This window comes from Triturus cristatus, chromosome 7 (genome assembly GCF_964204655.1).
Source record: "Triturus cristatus chromosome 7, aTriCri1.1, whole genome shotgun sequence".
NCBI classification, from domain to species: domain Eukaryota; kingdom Metazoa; phylum Chordata; class Amphibia; order Caudata; family Salamandridae; genus Triturus; species Triturus cristatus.
In genome coordinates this window covers 927615812-927642835 of record NC_140590.1, presented here as the reverse complement: position 1 = coordinate 927642835, position 27024 = coordinate 927615812, and the positions used below count along the sequence as shown (strand labels likewise).

The following is a 27024-nucleotide window of genomic DNA, read 5'->3' as shown; positions in this document are numbered from 1 at the left end:
TCAGCTTCAGCAGTGGACCTCTACTTAAGAGACTCACAAATTCCTAAGCTGGATGCAGATTCCTGCTAATTATTAAAAGCAGTTATCACAGCAGAAGAGGTTATGGAGGCGATAAACAGTCTGAAAAGAGGAAAGGCTGCTGGCCCTGATGTTATCCCAAATGAGCTTTACTTAGCTCTAAAGGAATCCTTAGCCCCTAAATTAGCGGACCTCTTTAACACTATCTATTTAGAAGGTTCTCCGTTTCCAAAAACCTGGAACGAGGCAACTAGTAGCTTAATTTTAAAACCTGGAAAAGATCCCCTTAAATGCGAGTCGTATAGGCCCATATCGCTTCTAAACAATGACTATAAAAACTTTACGCAGATCTTGGCAAAAAGACTTCGGTCTCTATCAAATAAACATATTCATAACGACCAAAAGGGATTCATCATGGGGAGACAGTTGCATGATCTTACTCTCCAACTTATTGAAGCAATCAATATTACCGTTCAGGAAAAGTCCCCTCTTGCAGTTCTTACTTTTGATGCTGCTAAAGCATTTGACCGTGTAAATTGGTCATTTCTGCAGGAAGTTATCCTTCACTACAGTCAGGGGAATATTTCTCAAGAGCAATAGCGAATATATATTCGGCTGCTGTGGCAAAAATACTTATTAATGGTAGCTTATCGAAAGGTTTTCAGATCAAAAGGGGTACTAGACAGGGATGCCCGCTCTCCCCTCACCTTTTTAATCTCTATATAGAACCTTTAGCTAACATGATAAGGAGGTCTCATGAAATCACTCCTTTTAAATTCAATGGATGGAATCTGAAAGTGGCATTATATGCCGATGACCTAATGATTTATACAAGCAACCTGAATAAATCCCTCAACAGTATAACAAGATTATTAACAGACTTTGGGAGTATCTCTGGTTACCAAATTAACCATCAGAAAACTGAGGTCATGCATTGGAAGACGATCACGCCAGTGATAGAATCTAAAAACAAAATCAAATACTTGGGGATAGAAAGTTCCCAAAAATATTGATGAAATTGCCCAAGTAAATTTGGACTTAAAAGTTAAAGAGATGAGGAAGTTAATAAAATCTTGGAGCTGTTTTTCTCTCACTCTTATGGGGAGAGCCAACGTTATCAAAATGGCTATTCTGCCAAAGTTTACTTTTGTATTCAACGCTATTCTTTTGGAGTTTAAATCACACTGGATAAAAAAGATTCAGAACAAAATAAAAGCCTTCATCTGGGCCTCTAGAGGAGTAAGGATAGCCTGGAAAAAGCTTTGCTAAAAGAAAAATCGAGGGGGGATAGCCAGCCCAGACCTTATGATGTACTATAGAGCCTTTCACTTTAAGAATATTAGGAACCTTTTTCGACCGTATTTAAGGTACTGGGGTCAGCGTACAAACTATGGTACGAGATAAGGAAAATATGGAAGTTTCCGTACTACAGTCTGCTAGCACCAATATGGAATTCACAGGGAATACCAGAATGCCTAAAAGATTCCCTAGCAGGTCCTTTAAAAAGAGCAGGAATAGAGAAATGGGGAGAACTTTTAGAGCATGGCAATTTAAAAAGGTGGGACACACTTTCGGAAAGAACCAACGCAGAAATCTCAAGGTTCAAATATTACCAGTTGGCTAGCTGGTCTAAAGAACAAGAGACAATGTCAGAACATATCGGGAAAACTGGAGGAAGAAATACAAAAAGACCAAGCCCGAAAAGAAATTGCGAAATGGTACTGGTACCTGACTCAGAGGGACGAGGTCAAATTTAACACACCAGGCGACATCTGGAAGAATATCTTTCCGGCTCAAGACTTGCAACAACTTTGGCAAGTATCCTGCACTTTTTTTTATGGTATATTATAGTTTCTGCACCCCTTAGGAAAAATCATCTTTTTACTTTGCACAGGTCCTACTGGACGCCTGGAAGATTAACTAAAATGAACAATCAGGTGACGAAAAAGTGTCCAAAATGCTGCGAGATAAAGGCAAACGACATTCACATGTTCCACGTATGTGCTCATCTTGATACTTATTGGAATGAAATTGGTAAGATCATTGATAAAGCTTTAAATACCAATATTAAGGTAAGCACCTTTACTGTTATTTTTGGCATTTTGGATACTAATGAACCTATTATTGTTTTAAGTAAAAACCAGATATATTTATTATTTACTTTAATCCTATTAGCCAGACGTGAGGTGTGTATAAATTGGATTCTCTCATTTCCCCCTAAGGTGGCAGACTGGCTATGTTCAGTTGATAAGTTCAGGAAATTGGATAAATCTAGAGGGGAAAGCAAACGTACAAAGTACTGGGAACTATGGGACAAGAACTATGTGGCAGGGTAGGAAGGGCTGTCCAATGATTCCAACAAATGCGATCAAACAAATTCAAGGGAATCATTATGGTGGTTCTGCGGTGGTAAACTCAAAGAATTTGTAGGTTCTTAAGACATGGTCCTACTTCGCTATACAAGGGCGGCCCCCTTTCCACTTAATATGAGGCGACCTTGCTTGTCATAACCATGAAGATCGCGTAAATGAGGACCAAAAAAAAAAATTGAGCATCCCCAATGGTAAACGGACCATTAGCTGATGGGGCTGAAGGCTAAGGATAATGGCTAATACCACTGAGCCACGCAAGCTGTGCAAAAAGCACCACCGAAAGCCGTAAGAAACCATGACAAACAACAACAAGAAGGATGGCCATAGACCATCCGTGGCCACAGGAAACACTCCATGAGAAAAGCAATCCCTCTGGGACAATGCAACGGAGAACCATATAGGAGGAAGGTTTGTGACTGCAAAGCAAAAAACAAGTGAAGGTCCTGTGAGACACGAGGAAAAAACGCAGCAACGTAAGCAAAAAAACGCACTCCCTCCTAGAAAGGTAGCATAACATGACTGTCTCTAGAGATACAGATAATAAGATGTATGATTACAGATACAACAGAATAATCTATATGGACAAATATGTATAATACATAGAAATGCACCATATACACTGTTCAATAAAATATACCCAAGAAAGGTACATAGAAACGTGTACAACAGTGAACATTAACCGAGGTGTGATAGCGGCGGGCCGGCAACAGCCATACGGTACCGCATAGAAGAATAGAGGAAGTGGAAGATATCAAACACCCCAGAAAAATAAAAGTAATTGGACATAAAACAACACTACTGACTGAATGGTGACAATCAGGTGGCTACGAGATGACCGAAAGGGAAAACAGCAGGTGAACAACAACCCGATAGAATAGAGCAACAAAGACTATCTGGGACTGGAAAAGTGCTAGTTGAACACAGGTCAACACAGAAGAGGCCTATTCAGGCAATCAGTCTCTATCTTAGAAGAAAAATTATATCAGACAGAAAAAGGGTTAGGGGGGCTGGTTGAAGCTGCGGAGAAATACAGAATAAAAAGTGTGGAAACACCAACACCACAAACGGAGGAGTAAAAGACGGAGTGGCAGTGCACACAGCATAACAAGTGCGGAGGCCACAAAAGAAAAGTGTTCATAGAAGTAAGGACCCATCAAAGGGTAAGAAGGTATAACTGAAACACAGCAAAGAACCCATAGTAAACCACAACTATGGAGGAGAAAGAACCTCACCTCTGCCAGAGGAAGAAAAGGGAAAAAGAAAAGAGAAAACTCTCCAAGCAAAAGGAAATCTCCAGAGTCCACGGGACAGCCAAAAGTGAGAATCTTGGCATCACCCAAGAGCGTCATTTTCCCCACTCATGGATCCAAGGGATAGTGAACCCCCAAGGAGTTGGAACTTTATCCCCGGTTGCAAAAAGGGAAGGAAAGTCCCCAGAAGAATCTCAAAGGACTACCAAACCTCTGTACTAACCAACCCAAGAAAGGGTGGTCAAGGAGCATACATTCAAGAAGAACAACCAGTTCAGTAACTAAATGCTGGGGTTGGTATAGGAAGGGTCATGAAAATGAACAAAGCACAAAAACATTGCCCCAAAAGCGAAAAGCAATTACAGCTTCGCGAGGGGAAGAAGCAGAGTAAAAACAGACCACGCAGTGGCATAAAAGAGAAAGAGTCGGCAGAGTAGACCACCCATGCCAAGAAACGTACAAAGTATATCCACGATAAACCTTGAGAGAAGGACAATTGACAAAGAGTCCTTTCTACCCATGCATAATGGGAACTAGCGCATAGAGTCGCTAAGCCGGAAAGAAAAGAAAGAAAGAACATTGCCTAGGGCAGGAGCTGACAATGAACCCTAGGGCAAGAAGTATCCCCTCTTTCTTTGCGCCTGCTAGGAAAGAAGGACACCAGACAAAGTGTAGGGAAAAGAACAAGGAGAAACCCATGCACCATTCTATCAAGCACAAAATGTGACTTCCCCAATAAGGGGTACCAAAGTGCCAGAAACATATGGAGGAATGCCCGTAGGGCATACCAACGAAGCACCATGGAGGAGAGGGGAAAAAAGACAACAGTGCGTCTGCACAATGCAAGCAGAATAAGCCAACGGAATCTGGGTAGAAAAAACAAAGAACACCTTGCATCAACAGCTGTGAAAGCAAATCTGGCCATAAAAACAAAATGCGCTCCAATAACGGGAACCATAACTAGATGACAGGCCAGAAAACAATTAAAAAAGGGCATGCAGGAGCACCTCACCTGGTGCCACTCACAGTTGAACTGTGAGAAAAAAAAAAGAATGGCACCGTTCTAAAAAGGCTCCTATGTAAAAGAAAAACCAGGTGGCCATACCCTGTACAAGCTCAGTATAGGGGAAAAAGAGGAATGGACGGTATAGCAAGCAGAGCTCCACCTGACTATCCTGAAAATGGTGTATTGGCTATCCTGAAAATGGTGTAAAGCAGAGTCAGCTTTAGCGCGAAACAAATGTTGACCATCGAAAGGCTTGTCCATCAAGGTGGATTGACAGCCTCGGAAAAACCAGAGGTGTGTAGCCAGGCACGTTGACGAAGAGCTACCAAAAGTGTCATGGGTCGCCCGACAGAATCTATAGCATCCATTCCACTGCGAATCAGCAATTTAGCTGCCTGACGGCTACCCTGAAGCAGCTGAGTAACAATGTCCCGGGTGTCATCAGGGAAGGAGGGGAGAAGGCACGAGATCGAATCCCACAACACATGAGAAAAACAGCCCAAAACACAAGCGGTTTTAAGGAACCACAAAGCCTAACTGTTGGCAGAAAAGATATATTGACCACGAGCATCTAGACTTTTAGACTCCCTGTCTGGTGGGACGTGAGGCAAGGCGATGTCGGGGGAGGGTGGAGCAGCCTGAACCACAAAGCTGCGCAGAGTAGGCTGTCGAAAGAGGCAGATCGGGTCTCCAGGGGCAAGACGGGGATTATGAGCTCGAGATCGGTCCATGGATGCCTTTGAAACAGGTTTAGCCCAAGAGCCCAATAGAATATCAAAGAGGGCTACACTGAAGGAGCACAGTCTTGGCCCCCATTTTGCCCTGATTCAGCACCCCAATTAGGGGATCAATGGCCATGTCAACGGAAGGGAGCAGCAACTCCAGAACCACAGCAACCCTTCACAGAAGCTCAACAAAAGTAGAGTTAGCCTCAGTAGTGAGGCTAGGAGGAGAAAACAAGCCAGAGGATGGGGGAAGAGTCAAGGCCACTAGCCTCACCAAGGTCAGACATCCTAGGAAACTCCAGAGGAGGCTGAGTAGTGTCACTTATTTCATCACAGACATCACCAAAATACTTGCCTCATGAGGGGAAAATAGCCGGGGGTCGTCTGAAGGCGTAAGAAGGTAGCCCAAAAAGAACAGTGCTGCCTATGCCGCTCCCGGCCGGCATCGAAGAGGAGAGACATAGTAGCGGAGATTGGCGCCGTCGACACCGATGGCGCTGGATCCAACACAGGCGTCACAGGTGGGAACCCCGAAAGGCTGTGCACCAGAGCCGATATGGATTCAATAACGGATCCGGAGGGCCACACTGACACTAAGGGAGGTCCCATCGGCTTGGAGCCAATCAAGGCTTCTTGGGGGCGAGAAGCGCACCAGAGGGAGGTGGAGATCAAAAAAAGAGCATAACTGGAGAGATAGTATTCCCTCATCTGATCCAGAATAGACTCTGCGCCAGGGAATACCGGAAGGTGTGGGGAAGACTCTTGTTCGGACTCAGCAACCAGAGAAATTGAAGGCATGTCAGAGACACTGCGTGTACGCGGTAAAGTCGGGGAAGACTGTGACTCCAACTGCCTATGGCGTGACTTTGGGAGGGGGCCCTCAAGCAGTCCTCAGGGGGAGAAGAAGACCGTGACCGACGAGGGAACTTCGACCACCACACCGCTAACAAAGTCATGCGGTGCTCCTGCAACGCCGATAACCGAAGCTGAAGACATGAGCCACACCTTTCGGAGTCACGGTACACGCCCAGGCACCACATGCAAATAGAATGAGGGTGTGGGGTCGACATGTAAGTCCACAGGTCCCTGAAAACCGCAAGAAAAAGGCACACTGCGTCATAAGCCACCTACCTCGATCCTAGATGATTCCAATGAGGTGGCAACGCTAGTTCCCGAATCCTACAGAGACTTGCCCTCGGATTACAGGAGGAGACACTCCTCCGGTGGAAAATCCCACAGGTAAGGGGGTTGGGATGGAGAGAGCGTGTAGAGACAAAGATGCTGTGGCTCGTCTACTCAACAGCAACACTGCGGCAGGCATTCAAACCAGTCTGATGAATGATACCAGCAGATTTGGTACCTATAAACAAACAAATAATTAGGCTTTAGCCTAGTATTATCTGTCTCTTAAGGTGTCCTCTCACAAAAGCTTTTCAAATCTCAACCAACCTTTAATTTTGTTGTTGTTGTTTTGTTTTCATTTAGATTGTCAGTCAAGGCTGCTTTATCAACATTTTCGAAACGGTAGGGAGTATGATTTCAGCATCAAACCCACATGCAAATTTGGTTGGGTTTGCTTCACCCTGGTCCTCTCTTTCAGAGCTCTGCGAACAGTATGTAGAAGTTGAACAAAAACAATGGTTACTTTTTGTTTGCAGCACAATGTTGCGCCTAGGCTCAGCGCATAGTAAAATCAAGTCTCCTTTTTTTCTTGTTTTTTTTTTTTATCCAGGTGCAAGACTAATGCCGGACGTCCTTTGTGGTGAGGTCAAAGCGTGGGGATCAAGGAAGTTGGTAAGACAGAATACTTGAAGCCAGGAAACAGGTAAGTGGAAGGCAAAGAGGAGTAGTGTGGACGGTCTTTAAATAAGACTGCATTGAAACATTCATAAAGGCCACATTCTAATTGTTTGTAACAAGGAACAGGTGCAGATTATTAACTTGATGAGGCTGCCTTCTAGAAGGTGCTTTAGAAGGTTCACAAAGGTTGCGTTCTAATTGCTTATACAAGGAACAGGTGCAGATGATTAATTTGATGAGGCTATCTTCTAGAAGGGTTTTTTAGAATCTTCACAAAGGTCCCATTCTAATTGCTTATAGCAAGGAACAGATTTAGGGGATTCATTTGATGAGAGCTGTTTCCGGAAGGTTCACGCTGAGGCAATCTATGCCGGTTGCTTAATGCTTATTCTGGTGGATTTTCTGGATGTTTCTGTGGCGCCTGAAACCTGACCTTGCATATGCATGCTAAAACATTTTTAAAAGCTATTAAGCCTTTTCAAGCAAACCGGGGAACACCAGCTGCTGTCAGCTATTACCAATAGCATGTAATATAGTAAAAAGTCAGGGTATGAGATGTTTGTTCATTCATAAAAATTGGGAGGAACTATATGAGTCATGCCGGTATATTGTGATAGCCAAGAGAGGAGAGTTGTGGCATAGACCCTGACACACTGTGTCAGCGACAAACATCGTGATAGGCCTAAAATGAGCAGAGGTCTCGCTCTCCGAATCCGAGTGGAAGCTCGAAAAGGAAGAAATTGATTTCAGCGAGTCAGGGAAGGATATATGGACTCTGTTGGCATCACACCTGGTTAACGCCGTCGCTACAAGGTCGTTCAATGCCCTCTACCGACGTGCAGACGTATTGCTGTAGAAGCTTTGCAGGCGCCTGGGGATAATTCAAAGGTAAGGAATCTGCGGCTAGATGTCTCTATCAGATAGCCCTTGCAGATTGAGAAATCTTGGAAAAAAATAGAGGTAAGTCCCAGAGAGAAAAAGAGCTCCAGATCTGAGTCTGGTGGTGCACATCAGTGTGTAGGGGTGATGCCTATACAGGCTCCACATGTCATTTCTGGAGTCAAACAGCATCGGAGTGTAGCCGCACAGCCCACCTATTGGCATGCTGAGATAGTGTTGAAAAATTTCTAAAGGGAACGGTCTCCTCCACTTTTCCCACTTTAGTGTCTAGGTCTCGTCCCTCCAGCTTCAGGAATGTCCATAATACACTTTTACTGACTGAGAAAACAACCTCGTATTCATCTTGTGCACAAGGTCGGGTCAGGTGCTTCCAAATTTAAACCCACAGGCATCCATTACTCTGGTTCTAGCCCACAGACAATGCATGCACTACACATGCTAAACACACACTCATCTCCATGTACTAGGATGCTAGCACTAGGATCTCGCTTAGCGCATAGATGCAAAACTTCACACAAGTGGGCCCATAGCCCTCTACTTTAGTAATATGGCTAAAAAGTACTGATTCACAAAACCTGGTATGCTGCAACCACCACTCTACATGCAACACCCATGTCCAGGAGCTGGAGGGCACGCTTTGTACGATCCTCCAGTTCAAGGACAGATCAGGTACCTCAGTCACGTCAAGGGAAAGGCCTATGACTTCACATATAAACTAGATAAGTGGGAGGCTGGGGCCAAAATCAAAACCTAGTTTATCAGATACTCACTATCGGGCACTCAGGGCAGGGGATAACAAATGTACACCATGCAGATGATGTTGCCATCCCAACAATATTCTGGTCCAACAGCTGCCTGACTCTCTAGTGTTTCAACAAATTCATATTTTATAATGTAATCAGAATAATCACAGTCACAGAGGAAGAGTTTTAGTCGAGACTGTATGTACATATGTCCCACATAAAGTCAGCAAGTGACTAGAGAGGCAGCTGGTTTGTGAACTGTTGATGCCTTGTGATGTACTATTGTTTAGAGTGGTACATCTTCAGCTCTTTCCTAAATTGGAGCAGTGTTGAGCCAGCCGAATGGAGACAAACAAGGACATTGTTCCAGATCCTGACTGCATGAGCGGAAGAGGCCTGCTGGCTCTTTTTCTTTTCACACTTCTTAGTCTATAGTTGATATTGCCCGTTGGAAAAAGTGTTTCTGGTTGGCTAGGGTATGCACTTAAGCCAGGCAGAACCCACCACTCTAGTCAGGGCAAATAAGTTACACCCCAAAGATAAGCCGCTCTTGGTAGCTTGTCCAGAGAAGTCAGGCTTTTCCCAGAGGCAATGTGTAAAGTATTTGTGCACACACACACAGTAACAGTGAAAACACTGCAAAAGGACTCCACACCAGATTAGAAAAATATCCAATATTCATCTGAATCAAACATGACCAAAACAACAAATACACAAATTAAGATATTACCTTTTAAAGATCAAATCAAGTATAGCTCTGAAAAATCAAAAATAGTTCCAACTGGGGCTATTTGGATGTGGTTGACGTTGACGACAACACAAAGTTAGTTCAGCCTTGATGGAGCGAGGACCGGTTAGGGAGTCGGGCAGACCCCAGTACAGTACCTTGGAGGCGGCTTGAAAAACAAAGACGATGCAAAACACAGAGGAGGTGAGACGCTGGTTCCTTACTGCTGCAGGAGAGGTGATGCCTCGGTTCCTTACTGTGGCAGGGGAGGTGATGCTGCGGTTGCAAGTGCAGTACCTTGGTTGCTTACTGAGGAATGGCGTCCATGAGGTGTCAAAAGTCATGCCGTGAGGCTTTGGTTTTACGGCGATGTCGAACCAGGCCACAGGCATCGGAGTCGGATCAGTGTGCCACAGACTTCTGTGGTGTGGTGCTCGAGACACGTGCCATGGCGGAGCTTTGAAGGCGCTGCGTCGTCGGAGCGAGCCTGTGGTGCAAGTTGAGATAGGTGTGTTGAACAGGACCATGGATCCGGTGCAGGCTGTGGCACAGCGGCAGGGTTGCAGACAGGTGCCAGTTGTGTAGTTGATTGGCGTTGGTGCCTTGGTTGCTGCTTAGTAGCACCCCAAACTCACTTTCAAAGGCCCAGGAACTGGAGTTGGCATAACTTGGCAAGTAGGACTCCTCAGCAAAGGGGCCCAGGGGTTGCAGGTCTTTGATGGCTCTGAGACTTCTTAACATGAGGCAAGCTTAACTCAAGCCCTTGGAGAACCTTGGAAGCTGGATGTAGAAAACACAGTCTAGTCCTTTCACTTCCAGGACAGAAGCAGCAGGCCAACACAGCAAAGCAAACAGAAAAGTGGCAGTCCCTCCTGACAGCTATCCAGCTCTTCTTCCTGGCAGAATGTCCTCAACTCAGAAGTGCTCTGAGTATAAGGTGTCACAGGTCCAGTATGTATACCCATTTCAGCCTTTGAAGTAGACAAACTTCAAAGGAACGTCTTTGTAGTGCACAGGGCCCTGCCTTTCCCTGACCTGGATCCAGACACACCACAGGGGGGGTGGAGACTTCTTTGTATGAGGACAGGCACATCCCAATGTAGGTGTCAATTTCAACTCCTCTCATCATTCTAGCTCAGGAAGGCCCATCAGATAGTGATACACCATCAGGATATGGAGGGCATGCCTCGGCTCCCTTTGTGTGACAGTCTACAGTGAATGCACAAAAAGCCCAACTGTCATCCTGACCCATACATGCATTCAGCGACAGGTAGAGGCACAGAATGGTTAAAGTGAGAAAATGCCAACTTTCTAAAAGTGGCATTTTCAGATCTGCAATTTAAAAACCAACTTCACTAAAAGATGTATTTTTAAATTGTGAGTCCAGAGTTACCAAATTCCAATTTTCTATGAGCTCCAAATGGCAGATACTCCTGTAAGATGTTACAAGGCAGCTCCAATTCTAATCTTTGGGAGAGATAGGCCTTGCAGTAGTGAAAAAAGGATTTGGCAGTATTTCACTACCAGGACATTCACAACACAACAGTATGTGTCAAACCTTTTAAAATACAGTGCACCCTGCCCATGGGGCTACCTTGGGTCTACTTTAGGGGTGCCATATGTAATAACAGGGAAGGTCTGAGTCTGGGCAGAACTTGCACTTGCCAGGTTGAAATGGCAATTTAAAACTGCACACAGAGACACTGCAGTGGCAGGTCTGAGACATGTTTGAAAAGCTACTCGTGTGGGTGGCACAATCACTGCTGCAGGCCCACCAGTAGCTTTCATTTACAAGCCCTTGGCACACATGGTGCTCTGTACTAAGGGCTTACTAGCAAATCAAACTGCCAATCATGGAAAAAAATAATTCCATTACATTTCAGGGAGTGAGCATATGCACTTTAGCACTGGTTAGCAGAGGTAAAGTGCCCACAATCCAAAAGCCAACAAAAAAAGGGGGAAATATACAGGATGAATGCAAAATGTTTGGGGATATACCTGCAATAAGGGCCAGGTCCAACAGTGCCCTCGCTGCGGGTGCCGAGAACCACCAGAGATGTTAAGCGTTTCTGCAAGATAAGCCTGGGGTAAATAGGGATGGGTTTGTCAATGAAGCAGCCGGGCTTGAAGATGGTGCGGGCGGACATGGGGAGTCAATGGAGTTCCTTTAGTATGTGGGCGATGTGATCATACTTCGTCAGGCCCTGGATGAGACATGCTGCAGCATGTAGCATGCGCTTTAGAGGCGCCAGTGTCGAATCTGGGAGGCCATGGAGTAGGCTGTTCACACCATCCAGATGTGAGAGTACGAGGGCTTGCACAGCAATTCTGAAGTCACTTTCTGGAAGCAATTATATCACTTTCTTTTGAAGCAAGAGCTGATATTGGGTTGTTCCTTTTCTTTTTTTTTTTGGCAATACGTTTCTTGAAGGTGAGGATGGTGTCCAGGGTGAATCCAAGTGACTTGGCTCATGTCACTGAGCCACCTTTGCACTTTTTTTGTCTCTTGTTCTTGCCAAATTACAGAAATTCTGTCCTTGTTAGGATGAGCTTTAGGGAGGCATTGAACATCCAGCTTTGGATGAAGTGCAGGCAGTGTTTCAGGCGTTAGATATCTGAACCATAGGAACCTTTTAGGTAGTATTGTTTATCCTCAACATATTGGTGAATGTTGATGCTGCTACCTATAAGAAGAGCACCAAGAGGCTCTATGTAGAGGTTGAAAATGACAGGCGACACTATAGAATCCTAGTTGACTTTGCAGGTGATATGGATCTTTCAGGACTATGACCTGCCTATGTGAACAAACTGATGTAGGTCAGAAATGCTGGAGAATTAGTAAAATACATTGTTGGCGAATTCCTTTCAAGACTCCTGGGTGCATATGAGGGAAGGATGGTTGATAGTGAAGAAGGCAGCTAGGAGGCCCAGAAAAATCTATTCTATATATGCATATTTTAATGGCTCATTAGTCAAGTTGTATTAGCAAATGAATGAAAGGATACAGCATTTTGTGGTTACTTTAATTCAAATAGAAGTTCAATCCTCAGAAATAGCATGGATTCAAAGCAATTATGAAAGAAAAATATCTCTGAAAAAGTTTGTGACTTGTCAAAATGACAATTCGGAAATAATTTTGATAAAATGATAGTTGAGGGATAGTTTGAAGCTATCATGCAAATCGACGGAAAGCACAGACAGTAGAACAGCAGTTTCAGAGCTCCCCTGCATGCGTGCAATAGCATCCAAAAACTTTTGAAAAAAATCAAATCAAGAACAAGGATGCATAGCAGGGGCCTCCAACCTTTTCTGCAACAAGAGCTACTTGTGTTCAAAGAAAATCTCTCTGAGCTACCAATATTATTAGTGTTGTAACAGAGACCACATTTGATAAGAATACATTAGTGGTCACCATATCTAAAAGTATTAGCACTGATCACCTCAGTGCATCAAAACAGGGTTGCCAATGTAAAAAAGGCTTTGTTAATTTGGAATGCCTCTACAAGGGTAATACAAAACAGAGACAGCTAAATACCTCGGACACGAAAGTAATGATAATAGTAACCAGTCTCCCCACATGAATTATCACCCGGAAATCAGCTTTAAATATATTTTAGAAATATAGCCATTTTTCTCTAAACGTCAGCTGAGGAGTTCTAAAAATACACACATTTTTATCTTAAATATACAATTCTGGCATACTTACATTAATTTAACCAAGAAAAAGGTTCTTATTTGGTAGGCTTGGATACACACAAGAGAGCTACTTACAGGTAGCCGGAGAGCTACCAGTAGCCCAAGGGCCTGATGTAGAGAATTCATCATTACAAAACACCCCTGCTTTGAAGACCAGAACTGTGAGGAACAATTTTAAGCAAATCTTAAAGCACCATTTGTTGCCGTTCATTTACACTGAAATGTACAAGGATGCTCAGTTTAATATGGTTTATGTTAGAATGAGAGGGTTGGAAGCAATGTTTTCTTGATTGTAAGCGTGAACTGACGTGGCAGTTCTCTGACATCACGGTTTGCCAATTTATTGGCAATTTCTTGGGCAAATCGCACCACTCATTGGCCATGACACTAGATTGGAGTGTTAAAGAGCAGGTAGGATGCCAGAGTTACAAAGCAATGGCAGTATCATGCAAACTGCAGGAATATATAGAGCATGACATTTGTTATATCCATGAAGAAACCATTATATTATAAATGCAAGGTCAACTATGGTTCAACTTTGTTTTTGCCTGTAGTTTTGACAGAGGGAAGATCTCTTCAATAGTGTGCTATATTTGTCATCTCTCCAGAAAAGTGAGGCTTTATAAACAAAACTAACGCAATGCAAGAAGTTCATTAATAAAGTAATGTTTGTCACCATATCCTTAGGTGTGTAGTCAAGGTGATTCAAACAAAGATCAAAGAGGAACGGAAGTCATGGGACCTCTGGGACAACATATCAAAATAGGATTCAGCTTTTTATGTTTACTATGAACGGCTCACTTTTTGATAACCGATTTTTATTTTCCTTATGAAAAGCAAATCACACACTCTCACAGCAATATCACAGTTACATCATGCAGTAGGAGTGCAAATAGTACAGCAAAGTCAAATGAAGCAAGTAAGGCTAGCGACTAGGTGCCGTACAAACTAATCTACAGTGGCTAAGTCAAACCAAAGTATCCCCACCATTTACCCCAAATCGGTTCATGCTTAGAGCGGCAGCCTCTGGCTTCAAACACAGGTTTCTCTTGCTGCGCACACCAGTCCACTCCCCTTCGCCACAACAGTGTACGGGGCCGGTAAGTATTCCAACAGTCTTCAATGTCCAGTTTGGCCACTGTGGTAGCTGTCCCCAGAAGTGCCCGGTCCACCCGCGATCCTCCCACACCCTTAAAGACACCCAGGAGCAACATCCGGGGCAATAGTTCCACCGACCATCTCATTATCTCAGTTAGCTCCTGCACGATATTGGTCCAATAACGTGTGATCATGGGGCATGACCAAACCATGCAGGAGTATGCAGGCAGCAAAAGCATGTGTGACTGAGGAGGAGGCCCGCTCTGTACTACTGATTCAGAGTGAGACAGGCACAGTGGAGGTAGTAGGTTTGTATCAGGCGAAGTCTAGTGGAGATTGTGATTGTGAGAACCCAAGGTGCCATCCCTGAGTCTCCCTTATCCGCCTCCTCCTCCAGAGGCCCCAACCAGCCCTCCCACCAGCCTCAAAGGCGTACCAGTGTGTCGGAGGCATTGATAACCGAGGTGTGATAGATCTGGGAGATGCAAACTGCTCACTTTTACGGATCATGAACTTTGAAGTGAGGAGGGAAAAATGCCAAGAGTAGAAGAAACCAGATTGTGTCCTGCTATTAAAAAAATCTGAAAACACAACACATTAAAACAAAATCAGGAGTATGGTAGAGTCAGTACTAGTTAAAGTAAAAAAAAACAACTCATGAGGACATTCAGATCCGTTCACAAAAATGCACACAACCTGCCTAGCACACACTCCGATATAAGGTAAACATGTTGAAAGTCTACAATAAGTGTGGTGGAACATTTCATTAAAAATGCATAGGGCAATTTAAGAGAGAGGCATGTGCTGATATTGCTCACACTGCATGAATGACCATGAAAACATATACAACGGGAGTGTTTCTGTTTGTAGCTGGTTACCTGCTGCTATGCTTTAACCAAGGTTCTTTTTGTATTATCCATTGTAATAGTTTGGTTACTTTGAAAGGAGAGATTTCATATGTGCACTGATGTACTGAGCACACTAGAGGGTCATAATTATGAACTTAAAGATTTTGGCTGTTTCACTGCACATCATTTTAAGAAATTAATGCACTTCCCAGGCCGCATGGGACAAAAAAAATTGGAAAAATAAAAAATATACATGGAGGATTATATATTAACCCCACAAATAATATTACCTGTTGTAGTACATTTGGATTCTGTTGCATGAAGTGCAGTAGCCTTTGCCCATCTTGACATATTTCTCTACGCCTTAGTGATTTTTTTCCTTCTTTTGCTAGATGTTTGAAGAGGTAGCTAACAATGTAGTCTAAACAAGCGCAACAGCTTGAACAGACGATTGTATCTATAAGAAAATGAAAAGGATTATTCATCTTTTGTAACAGCACCCTTGAAGAAGAACAGCAATGTTACACAAATTAAAATGAATTCGTCAGTACCATTCCTTTTACTTTAGTTTGTCAATCGCGTGCATTTAATATGCTGCAGTTTTTTGGGAATCTTTTCTATCTCAGGATACCTAATCAATTTTAAGCACGTATCAATAAGCACTAATCACATTTTGCAAATCCTCTTTCTGAATTGACTTTTTATTTACCATTTTCCTAGTTATTTTCTATTTTTGCAAATATCCCTGAGTGGAAATCCTACGGATCCACATAGCTTAGCTGAAGCACAAGCCGTACCACAGTAAATCAAAGACCATAATCAAAAGAGAGAGGAGCATAAACGCATCTATGAAAGTAACAAGCATCCACAGCACGGCAGCCTCAATGTAATGCAAGATGAAGATTAGTACATATGGCAAATCTTAAGAAAATGTTCTCTAGACTCATATGTTGTTAATGAAAACGTTGTCTACATTGGGAAACACTCTTTCTGGTGGATACTCAATCTAATCGCAGATTTGTCACCTTTAGAATATTCACAGGCACCAGACTATATCTGGAGAATTCTTCAGTAATGCTCCTTCATGGTGGTAGGTGCTGTTGTTTTCAATCCGAGGTGACTATGTAATGCATTTTAAGTGAAACAGCTGAAAAGTATATAAGTGCCACCCCTATGCAGAGTTTCTGGTATCTCTCCCCTCCCATGCCTTCAGAATCAGAGGGAAATACAAATCATCAGACATGTGCTGATCTTTTAACTTAAAACCTTTTTTGATGTTAGAGAGGCCAGTAAACACAACGGAGAGCTGGGAGGGCATTAAGGAATATCAAGTTCGATAGAGCATCCATCAAAAAGAGCATTACTGGAGGTAGGCAACTTGCTCTTCTGATGGATATCTTTAACTCCAGGATCCTTACCCTTAGAATAGATAGCAGTACACGCCCCCATCCCCCCAAGAGGAGGGTATTGAGTGGGCTTAAACCGATTGGACAAAGTGACCTTATAGCAGTACACGCCCCCCCCCAAGAGGAGGGTATTGAGTGGGCTTAAACCGATTGGACAAAGTGACCTTACCATGGGACCTGGCTGTCAAAGCAGTAGTGCTTTATAAACCTATGTACCAGCTTCAAGATCACTGCCTTGTAGGTGTCTAGAACAAGCACTTCTCACACTGATGACACTGTAGCAGACCTGGCTGGTTGTAGTGAGCTCACAGGCCTTCAAGAGGCTGCTTCTTGGCTAGTGTGTAGCAGATTATAATGAAGAGGACTAGCTATCTTCTACACAGAGGGGGGCTAGGATGGTTAATAATGAGTGTAGGCCACAGTATCACATCGCCCCAGTTGAGTGCAATTGGAAAATCTTGGGCTCCATAACACATATTCGTTCAAGATTAGTCTCTGACAGCTCTCGTGCAGCAGCTATGTGCTGGGTAGTCTGAATATAACAAACATGATATATTAAACTATATATGACTAGATATTGGTGGCAGCTGATTAAACTACACTCAGGTCATTAATATATTAACTGGAAAAAAAACTTTGCTTAATGTTTTGGAAGACTGACAGGGCCTCAAAATACAGAAAATAGGTCAATTAAAGTACACCATGACTGAACATTAACAATTATTTTCCAGTGCATATTTTTGGGGTTCCAAAACCAATCTCAGTGCCACTAGTTCTTGGTCCTAATTAAGATCAACGTCTCCTAGTAGGAATGCACGCCGAGGGAGACTTATATGGCTCCATTGACGTCATTTCCGTGGACGACGTCAGGACGGACCCGGGGAGATGCCGGCCCCCGGCGTGCAGAGGTACTGCTGGGGAAAAAGTTTTCCAGATCCAGTCTGACACCTGGGGATATTTTAAGTTAAGGAATCTGCGGCTAGATGTCTCTATCAGATGTCCCTAAAATTAATGCGTAATGAATAACAATGTTGCCAGTCATTAAGGAACATTAATACTGGCCCATGAATGAATTTATTTAAGGAGTTTTAGATAGCACCAGCATGCCACCTCACGTCCAATTCAGAGCACTATTGGAAAGGAAATCAAGGTAACAGACTATGCAGTGTAGGATCAGTATCAGGCAGGATAGACCAGACCCGCAATGGGAGTAGGATGGAACAATAAACACGGGAATAATTCTTCATAGACGTCAATAAAATGAAAGACTTGAGGCAGTACAGTTCCAGGCTCTTTGAAAGGAGTATTCTTAAGAATCTGGAGGTGAGCTAAAAAGTGTCTCTGAAAATGAAGCTTTTAAGGTGTTTCCTGAAACAGAGGTAGCACTAAGGCTTAACAGACTTGGTGTTGACACGCAACAATGGATCTAGGCACAGAAGAGCACAGATGACTCCATGCAGTAATGAGCAGCAATGGTTTCAAGCAATAATAATACTCTATGGCAGCAGCATTCATGAGAAAGCTTTAATGACCCAAAGCAGTAATGAGCAGCAATTGTCCCATGCAGTAATTAACATCCTTTCACTAATGAGACTCAATGTTGGCAGCATTAAGAGTATGAATAACCACAGGCAGTAAAAGTTATTTTTTAGCATTAATGTCTCTATAAAGTAAAGGTCATAAGTGGGGACAGACATTTATGGGTATTAATGTCTCTATGAAGTAGTCTTTCAGTCTTGCCCAAGGAGCAGGGGCATCAATGTGTTACCCACTTGCCCAAAGTCGGGGAATTGCAAGGCTAGTCTTCTTCACCCTACTCATCTTACATAAGGGCTGGGTAGCATTGTTAATTTTTGTATAAACCCTCCTGGCCTTCCCCATGGGCAAGAAGAATTGTTTAAGCTCCCTCTCTCCACCCCTGCTGTACCTAAGGGGAGTGGATTTGTGTTTCTGTCTTCTGCCTTTGAAATAAGTGCGTGGGGCAGCTCACAGCTTCCCGGGGCACTGGTAGCAACTGCAAACAGGACCACAGATGTCTCTCACCTAATATGGTCCACCATCACCCTCAACAGAATAAAGGTGAAGGAAAGCAGCTTCAGGTAATATCTGCCCCAGTATACTGTGAGCAAATGGCACCAGGCTGCCATTATTCTTCCCAGGCCTGGACTTAGGCGCCCTAATTTTTGTGACGTTGAAGGAGGCACTTGAAACCTGACTGCTTACCGCTGTCCTGCTCTGAGTAGTGAAGATGATATTGGGACAACTGTCAGCTGCCCTGGCATCCCCTCTTCAATTGTGAACATTTCAGTGGGGCTGTAGGCAGCTGACCTGGAACCCTTCATTCTCCAAATTCAAGAGGGCAAAGGAAATCTCAGAATAGGGGACAGCAGCCCATGTGCACTTTTCACAAATGAGAAGATGGCACTAGTAAAACAAAACTGGTAAAAAAAGAAATGAAAGCATAAATGTCCTTTTTTCAGCCTTGGGCAGAGCTGAGGGGTAAAGGGGACTTAACAACCAATACACTCTTGGACAAGGCTGTGAGAGGTAACTGACATCTCACCCAGGCTCTCAAATCTCAACGTTAAATAAAGTTTTGTGTGCTGTCTTATCACCACAGAGCAGAGAAAATATTAAAGAGGTATTTTTTTTTTTTTAATCTGCCAGTGTTTCAAAACAACGAGAGAGATTAAATAACTGGTGCATTTCTGCATTTCTATTATTTTATCTCTCCCAGTACTGGCAGGAAACGATTATGTTACTTCCCCTGTAAGCATCTGTTCATGGCATATAGTGCTGTAGATTCGCATTCTCTGCATACTCCTGCCATCTAGAGATGGGTCCGGAGTTGTGCAAGTTGTTTTTCTTTGAAGAAGTCTTTTGAGTCACGAGCCCTATGTATTTGGAAGAATGGTTCTTCTAACGGTAAAGCCTGGACCTCACTAACACACCTGAGTGAGATAATGGCAACCAAGAATGCCACTTTCCATGAAAGAAATTGAAGGGGGCATGAGTGAAGAGGCTCAGAAGGGGATCCCATGAGTCTAGTTAGAACAAGGTTGCGGTTCACAGGGTGTGCTGAGGAGGAATTACTCTTTTTAGACCTTCTATGAATGCCTTAATGACTCGGATTTTGAACAGTGAGAGATGCTGTCTATTATAGGGATAGGCAGCCATTGTAGCGAAGTGTAACCTAATGGAAGTGTAGGCTAAATTAGCCTTTTGCAAATTAAGTAGGTAGCAGATAATGTCTTGCATTGTGGCTTTTTTAGGATCAATTTGTTTAGGTTGGCAGTAGCAAACAAAACACTTCCATTTTGCAGCATAACTTGCTCTAGTTGTGGTTTTGCGTGCTTGCTTAAGAATGTTCATACATTCTTGTGGTAAATTAAGATAGCCAAACTCTTAAGACCTCAGGAGCCAAACTGCTAAATTGGGAGTTTTGGGGTCTGGGTGTCTGATTTGTCCTTGATTCTGAGTGAGAAGGTCCAGCTTGTTGGGGAGCTTCTCGTGTGGAACTACTGAGAGATCTAGTAGTGTTGTGAACAAGGGCTGGCGCGCCCAAGTGGGAGCTACTAGGATCATGGTGAGAGTTGTTTGCCTGAGTCCAAGAACCAGAAACGGAATAAGAGGGAGAGGTAGAAAAGCGTAGGCAAATGTCCCTGACCAACTCATCCATAGTGCATTGCCCTTAGATAACAGGTCTGTGTACCTGGAGGCGAAGTTTGGGTATTTTGTGTTTTAGGCTGTGGGGTAAAGTGTTATTTGAGGAAAGCCCCACTTTTGAAAGTAGGGAAGGAGGACTTGTAGGTGGAGTTCCCACTCGTGGGTCTGTTGCTGCATCCTGCTAAGCAGGTCTGCAAAATTGTTGTTTGCTCCTGGCAGATATTCTGCCAAGAGATGAATGTGGCAGAGAAGAGCTAGCATTGCTGTAGGGGACGCATGTGTAACCTCGCGTGAAGAACTATAGCAATGCAAGAGGCCAGCATTCCAAGCAGACACATCACGGTCCAAACTGTAAGAGTTTTGTTTGGTTGCAACTGTGGTAGATTTACCTGAAAGTTCTGTACTCAAGCGGGATTGGGGGCAGCTAGTCCTAACTGTGTTTTAATAATTGCTCCTAAGTAAGGTTGAATTTGGAGAGGTTGAAGATGAGACTTGGGGACATTTATTGTAAACCCTAGTCTGTGAAGTAGATCTACTGTCAATTGAGTGTACTGTAGGTGGGTACTGGCTTTGATAAGCTAATCATGCAGGTATGGGAATATGTGAACGTTTTGTCTTCGCAGATGTGCTGCAACTACTGCCAAACATTTTGTGAAAGCTCGTGGTGCTGTGGTCACCCCGAATGGTAGAAATTTGAACTGGTAATATTTGCCTGCTATGACAAATCGGAGGTATTAGTGGTGTACAGGGGTACAGGGTGTATTGGTATATAGAAATAGGCGTCCTATAGGATCAGTGTTGCCATAAAGTCACCCTGTTGGAGAAGTGGAATAACATCCTGTAGAGTAACCATATGGAAATATTCTGACAGGATGTAGTGGTTGGAGATCTAAGATTGGTCTCAATGACAGGTCCTTTTTGGGAATGAGAAAGTATAGAGACTATACCCCTGATCCTTGCTGTTGAAGCGGGACAGTTTCTTTAGCCCGTTTGAGAAGAAGGGCTTTGACTTGCTTGAAAAGTGTGAGATGATCCTGTGATAACCTGCGAGTGCGAGGTGGGATATTGGGTGGTGTGGTAAAGAGCTCCACGCATTAGCCATGTTGGACAATGGCTAGCACCCATTGGTCTGTGGTGATGGATTCCCAACTTGGGTGGAAAAATTTTAGTCTGCCCCAATAGGTGTGGCGTGGTCGGGGGAAGGTTTGGGTAGTCACTGCTTTGCAGTGGGTGTTGCTCCGTGTGCCGAGGCACCCCTGCCCCTTCTCTTGTTGTTTCCGGCTCTGAAGGAGACTCTAAAATAGCCCTTACTGTAGGCAGACTTGCTTGTTTTTGTTGGGAAGGGAAGGCGTCTGTGATGGTGGATTTATATGCGCCCCTGTAGCCTATGCGACCAAAGGACCCCCTAGGAGTTGACGTCTGTAATGCTCCCATGGCCTTAGCTGTGTCAGTGTACTTTTTCATTTTCTCAAGGGTAGTGTCTACCTGTGGGCCAAAACGGTTCACTTTGTCAAAAGGCATATTTAGTGCTGCCTGGTGGACCTCTGGTTTGAACCGAGAACACCTGAGCCATGTGTGTCGTCGAAAAAGCATGCTGGTATCAACACCCCTAGCTACTGTATCTGCTGCATCCAGAGCATATCGGATGGGGTTGTGGGCAATCACCCGACTCTCTGTGACAATCTATTGTCGCCTTTTTTGTTCTCTGAGGAATGTCCATGACACAGCATGAAATCTCATTTTTTGACATCCTACCACATTAAAACTTTGCCGCACTTGACCAATCTGCACAACGCTTGGCATTATGAATGACTAAATGTTGTACTCTTTTTTCCAGAGCTTGTTGTAAATTGCTCAAGAGGGGGGTAGTGGGGTTAAGCTATTAATGAGGCAAAAAAAAAAATTCTGATGAATATTGTGTCAAACTGACTGCCAAGGTTTGAATGGCGCCTCACAAAAAACACATATTTTATGAAAGTGTGTAACTGATACGGGAATAGAGCCTGAGAGAACCAGTTCAAACAGTGAAATCTCAAGAACCCTCCCCTTCAAAAATACCAGCATTAATTATCAGCTTTAGAGGTTTGTTCGTCTGGTTCGCAAAACCAAACAGATGAAAAACGCTCAGGTACAATAGAATGGTGTTATGCTTTTCTTTCATCGAAGGCAACATGCAATTAATCATATCAGAATTACAAAGGGTTAGCATGAAGCGAAGATGTCATGCAGGCTCCATTAAGAGGCTCCATTCCACTGAGTCAGCAGCGATAAAGCCAGGTAAACACTTTCTGGAAGAATGTGCGCGCGGAGGCCTTCGTAATGAAAGCGCGCGCGAGGGCCGCCATTAGGAGTGATTTACAAGAGCTTTTCAGACCGGCAAACACTACAGTATATCTTAATATATAGAAGCATGGTAAGAAAATGCGCGCGCTGTTGGCAGCTGTCAGAATGGCAGCGGACGCGTGTTGTTTGAAGTCCTTGTTAGTTTCTAGAAGATGTGCAATAGTTATTTAGGGTTTCCAGACTATCCGTCTGTGCACATTATCATGAAGAGAATTTTGAGAATCTAACACTTTAATCATATTTACTTCAGATCGATGTTAATTTACCGGGAATAGGATAATTGTCAGTCAGAGAGCTGGCATTAAATAAAGCCCAGTTGAGACATGCTGTCTTCAAACACCTGTCAAGCGCAGCTTGTCAGCTGGAGCAGACAGCCAAAGAGACAGCTCTATAAATGTACGTCCAAGTAGTCACTTTAAGACAACGCTTGAACTGAAGTTATAAAAGTGCATGGACTCAATGCCCCGGAGGACCCGCCTGCTTCTGCCGGTACTCTCCTACTGGAAGTATTGAACCCCAGATGAGAAGCACAGGTACCCTCCCTCTTTCCGAGTAAATACGTGCGAGTACGCACTGGTTTTGAGGTACAGTTCAACAAGCTGTCATTTGGTTAACTTCTGCCTCAGTTCACCCCTGAGTCAGATGTGAGGAACTGCGCCACCAAGTCTGTTTCTGCAACTCTTACCCCTAGAAGGTGTTCGCGTCTTTCAAGGCAGGGGTCTACTTCATTATGTGACGCATCAATGTCTTCTTCTTTGTGTCGCTAATATGTAGGCTTCTATCAGAAATTCCATGATGTCAAAAATACAGCAACTGTGCATCTTGGTGAATAAATGCCTACTATTCTCTCTGTGTGAGTCCATACTGCAGTAAGCTACTGACACTTGGTTTGAACTGCAAAGCCCCAAACATTATTTATACGTTAAAATGATGAGCAACTTTGTTCTCAATTAATTAAGCAATAATTCTATAGAAACAGGTCCAATTAATTATTACCAATTTAAAACTTTTATCGAATTCAGAAAATCGCGTGCTTAATTTGTTAAAATAACAATAATTATAATCGTCAAATAATTGCCATGGCCAAAAGATGTTCTAAGGAGTTTGCTTCCAAAGCCTTTTACTGCAGGTGCTGCTTACGCTGATACCACCCCTATTGTTCCTTCTCTGTCTCCCCCATAGTCCTATAGCGTGTATGCTCCATTGCTATTTACAGTTCTACCTTGCTCTTGAGCTCGGTTTGCACAGTGCAATATATAAGTAAAAACACATACATTATTATTATTTTTTTTTCAAATAGACAGAAATTTTTACGCAGAGATGGACCAACCTTCAGTATTTGCGTGTCTGGCTTTAGAAGCTAGTTTGTAGCGGTTGTTTCTTTGCATTCAGGTATTAGTACTGACACACTTTTTTTTAAATAAACTTTTTTTAAAGCTTTTCAGTAAAATAAAATATACCATAACACACGAGTAGGTCAGGCTGGAAGTAAAAGACATTACAGTAAGCGCCAATTCTCACGTTTCAGTTCGTCAGAGAGAAGAGTTCCTACCGTTCAGGTGTTATGGACCATCATATGGTGTAGATCTGCGAAAGGAATAATTGACTAATCGGAAAATTCATAGTGTTTTCTTTAGTAATCAGTTGGTCCATAGTGGGAGTGGGGTGAATTTGCTTCACGATGAAAGAGAGAAATAAGAGAAAGAAAAGGAGAGTACGGAAGAGAGAGAGGAGGGGGTAATAGATCTGAAGATGGTGGTGACGGGAGGGGTGGGACTAGGGCATACCCCAAAGTTCAGCCAAGGCGGTCAGTTAATTGTGGTTTTTGTTTGGATGTGAGCGTCCAGCTGGGAACATAGCAGCCTTGATTTATCATGGTCAAAATGTTTAAGGATGAGGTTGTCTGCGCTACTAAGGAAACAAAACCAGGCCCACCAGGTGCGCCAACATAAAGATTTGAAATATTTCCAATCGCAAAGGATCTTTTTAACATTACAGTGTGGGTAACAGGTCAAAAAGTAGTACTTCAGTTGTGTTGAGTGGAGGCCTGTTGGGGAGAGCCCAGGGGCCTAAGGCGATTAGTATTGGATCTAGCCATACCCTGCAATGGAAGATGTAATTGATAATTTTGTTGATGCACTTTTGATGGAAAGCTGCAAATATCAAAATTCAATGAAAAGAACAGGACTGGATGTCTTACTTTACTGCCATGCAATAACTTGAGAGCGCCTAGTGATTTTGGATGGAGTCCTAAATGCAGCCATTTGAATGCCCAACCACCCAGCCGGTCCCAAATCTCCCAACGGTATCAGCAGGAAAAGTGCAGAATTAGAGTGCTGTCCAGTGCTGATAGGATGAGGGCCACAAATGATTCTCCATGCTTGTATCATCGAGTGGGAGAGGCCTTATGTTTCACTTGCACCACTGCCCAATTGTCATGTCAGTACTGCCAATATTAGAAAAAATATATCCGTCATTCACGAATAGTAATACTACGATTGCAAAATGAACACGTGACGGGCCACTGCATAGTCGAAGCAGTCAGAAATAGAAGGTCCTTCATAAAATTTCAGTGCTATATGATGAGTTCCAGTAATGAGTACTGGCAAAAATGAAGTACTGCTAAAAACCCATTCAAGTTCAGACACTAACCACAGATCGCAAGATTTAAGGAGTAATGTATGAGAGCAATCACAGAACTCCTATTTAATAAGAGAAAACATCGGCGTGACAATTCTATAGATGAATTCACAGAAAAATATGAACATGTTGTATAATTTGTACCAAACACTTGCTTTACCAACTAAAGGGGGATTATGCTGTGCAACATATCACATATTAAATTAAACAAATCTAGATGAAAATGCATAGAAAAAAGGAAGGGGACTGCCCCCTGTAGGAAATGTTCCACCTTTAATAACTAGCAAAAATAATGGTCTTAGTAGGCTACCAGCACTGCTGCTGGTCATGAATGTAGACAAGAAAAAGCAAGCATTGACAAAGTACATGGGTCTGGCATTGCTCGCCAGCCTTAAGGCTTTGCTACTGCTTGTATTGTTTTTTGTCATTTTATTTTTTTAAATTATATTGTCAGGGAAGCTGCCGGGTCCTCAACCAATCTAAAAATTAGCTAAAAGCAAAAATTTTTTGGTCTCAAAAAGGAGACACGGCCATAGTAGTCCCAGGCACCTAAGGGAAATACTTTTTGTGCAGCTGTGCTCCTTGTCGAAAGAGCAGAATGCCATCACTCACAGTGAAGTTAGACAATGGATGTTATGGACCGAGCCATTACCTCACCATAAAATGTGAACAACGCAACAGAACAATGGCTGAAGAAGACTGGTTGAAAGCCCCTGTAAGCAAGTATATTATACATATAGTTTTATTAAATCAATAGGTCTTACTAACCCCAGATCTAAAAAGAAAAGACCGCAACCCACCAGAGTCACTGCAAGATAACAATTGAACTATTCACCGACCAGCTAGAGTTTCTGCCCACCAGGTTAAGAACTGGAGGCCCCAACCTCAGAAGATTTGGTTTAATCAGCCATAAAAACATTAAAGGCTAACAAGGCACCAGGCCCAGACAGATTTCCAGGGAGTTTTGATAAGGTTTTATCGAGTTGGTTAATGCCTACATTAACACGCTTATATAACCCTTTCTTGACATTAGGTGGAGTGGGAGAGCCACCCCCACAATCGCAGACGCCACTATATCACTAATTCATTAAAAAAAAGGGAAGGGCCTGGGGCAATGTTCCTCCTACAGGCCAATAACCGTTGTGTATGTAGATTGTAAAATCTACATACAAAACAGTTATTCTAGCCAAACAACTAGAGACAGTCCTTCCAACACTTATACTCCCGGATCAATCAGGCTTCAGAATAAAACGCTAGACACATGATAATAACAGGTGGGTCATACATCTTATCGAAAAAGCAAAAAAGAAAATGATTTGAACAATTGCGTAAGCATTAGATGCAGGAAAAGCATTTGACTGAGTCGAGTGACACTTCTTAAGGAAAACAATGGGAGCAGTGGGCATGGAGTCAAAGTCTAAAACAATGGCAATGACACAATACCAAACACTCAGATCCTGAACAATTCTGAACATGGGGATGTCTAAGCCTTTTTAATTGGTGAGGGGTACATGCCAGGGCAGCCCAGTTTCTCCTTTCGTATTCCCCCTTAGTACTGAACCTTTGACCATTCATAACAAAGGACGGAGAGGTTCAGGGATTACAATTTGGCCAAGAGGAGCAAAAGATCATGGTTTTCGCTGATAGTGTTCTCCTAAAGCTAACAGACACGGTTAAGCCACTTTCTAGAAAACAGACCCAATTCCACCTCTTTGAGACAGTGGCTGGTTTTAAAGTTAATACTGCCAAATCGGAAATTCTGAATTTGACCCTTCCCTAGCAAATG

The 27024-nt window shown here is 43.3% G+C and overlaps 1 protein-coding gene across 1 annotated transcript in view; it reads right to left on the bottom strand.

Moving 5' to 3' along the window:
* RANBP17 (RAN binding protein 17) overlaps nucleotides 1-27024 on the bottom strand; it is a 1191453-nt gene that overhangs the window by 193767 nt on the left and 970662 nt on the right. Inside the window, exon 25 of the mRNA XM_085617873.1 lies at nucleotides 15474-15640. Coding sequence (XP_085473999.1) covers nucleotides 15474-15640 — 167 coding nt within the window. The remainder of the gene's footprint in view (nucleotides 1-15473; nucleotides 15641-27024) is intronic.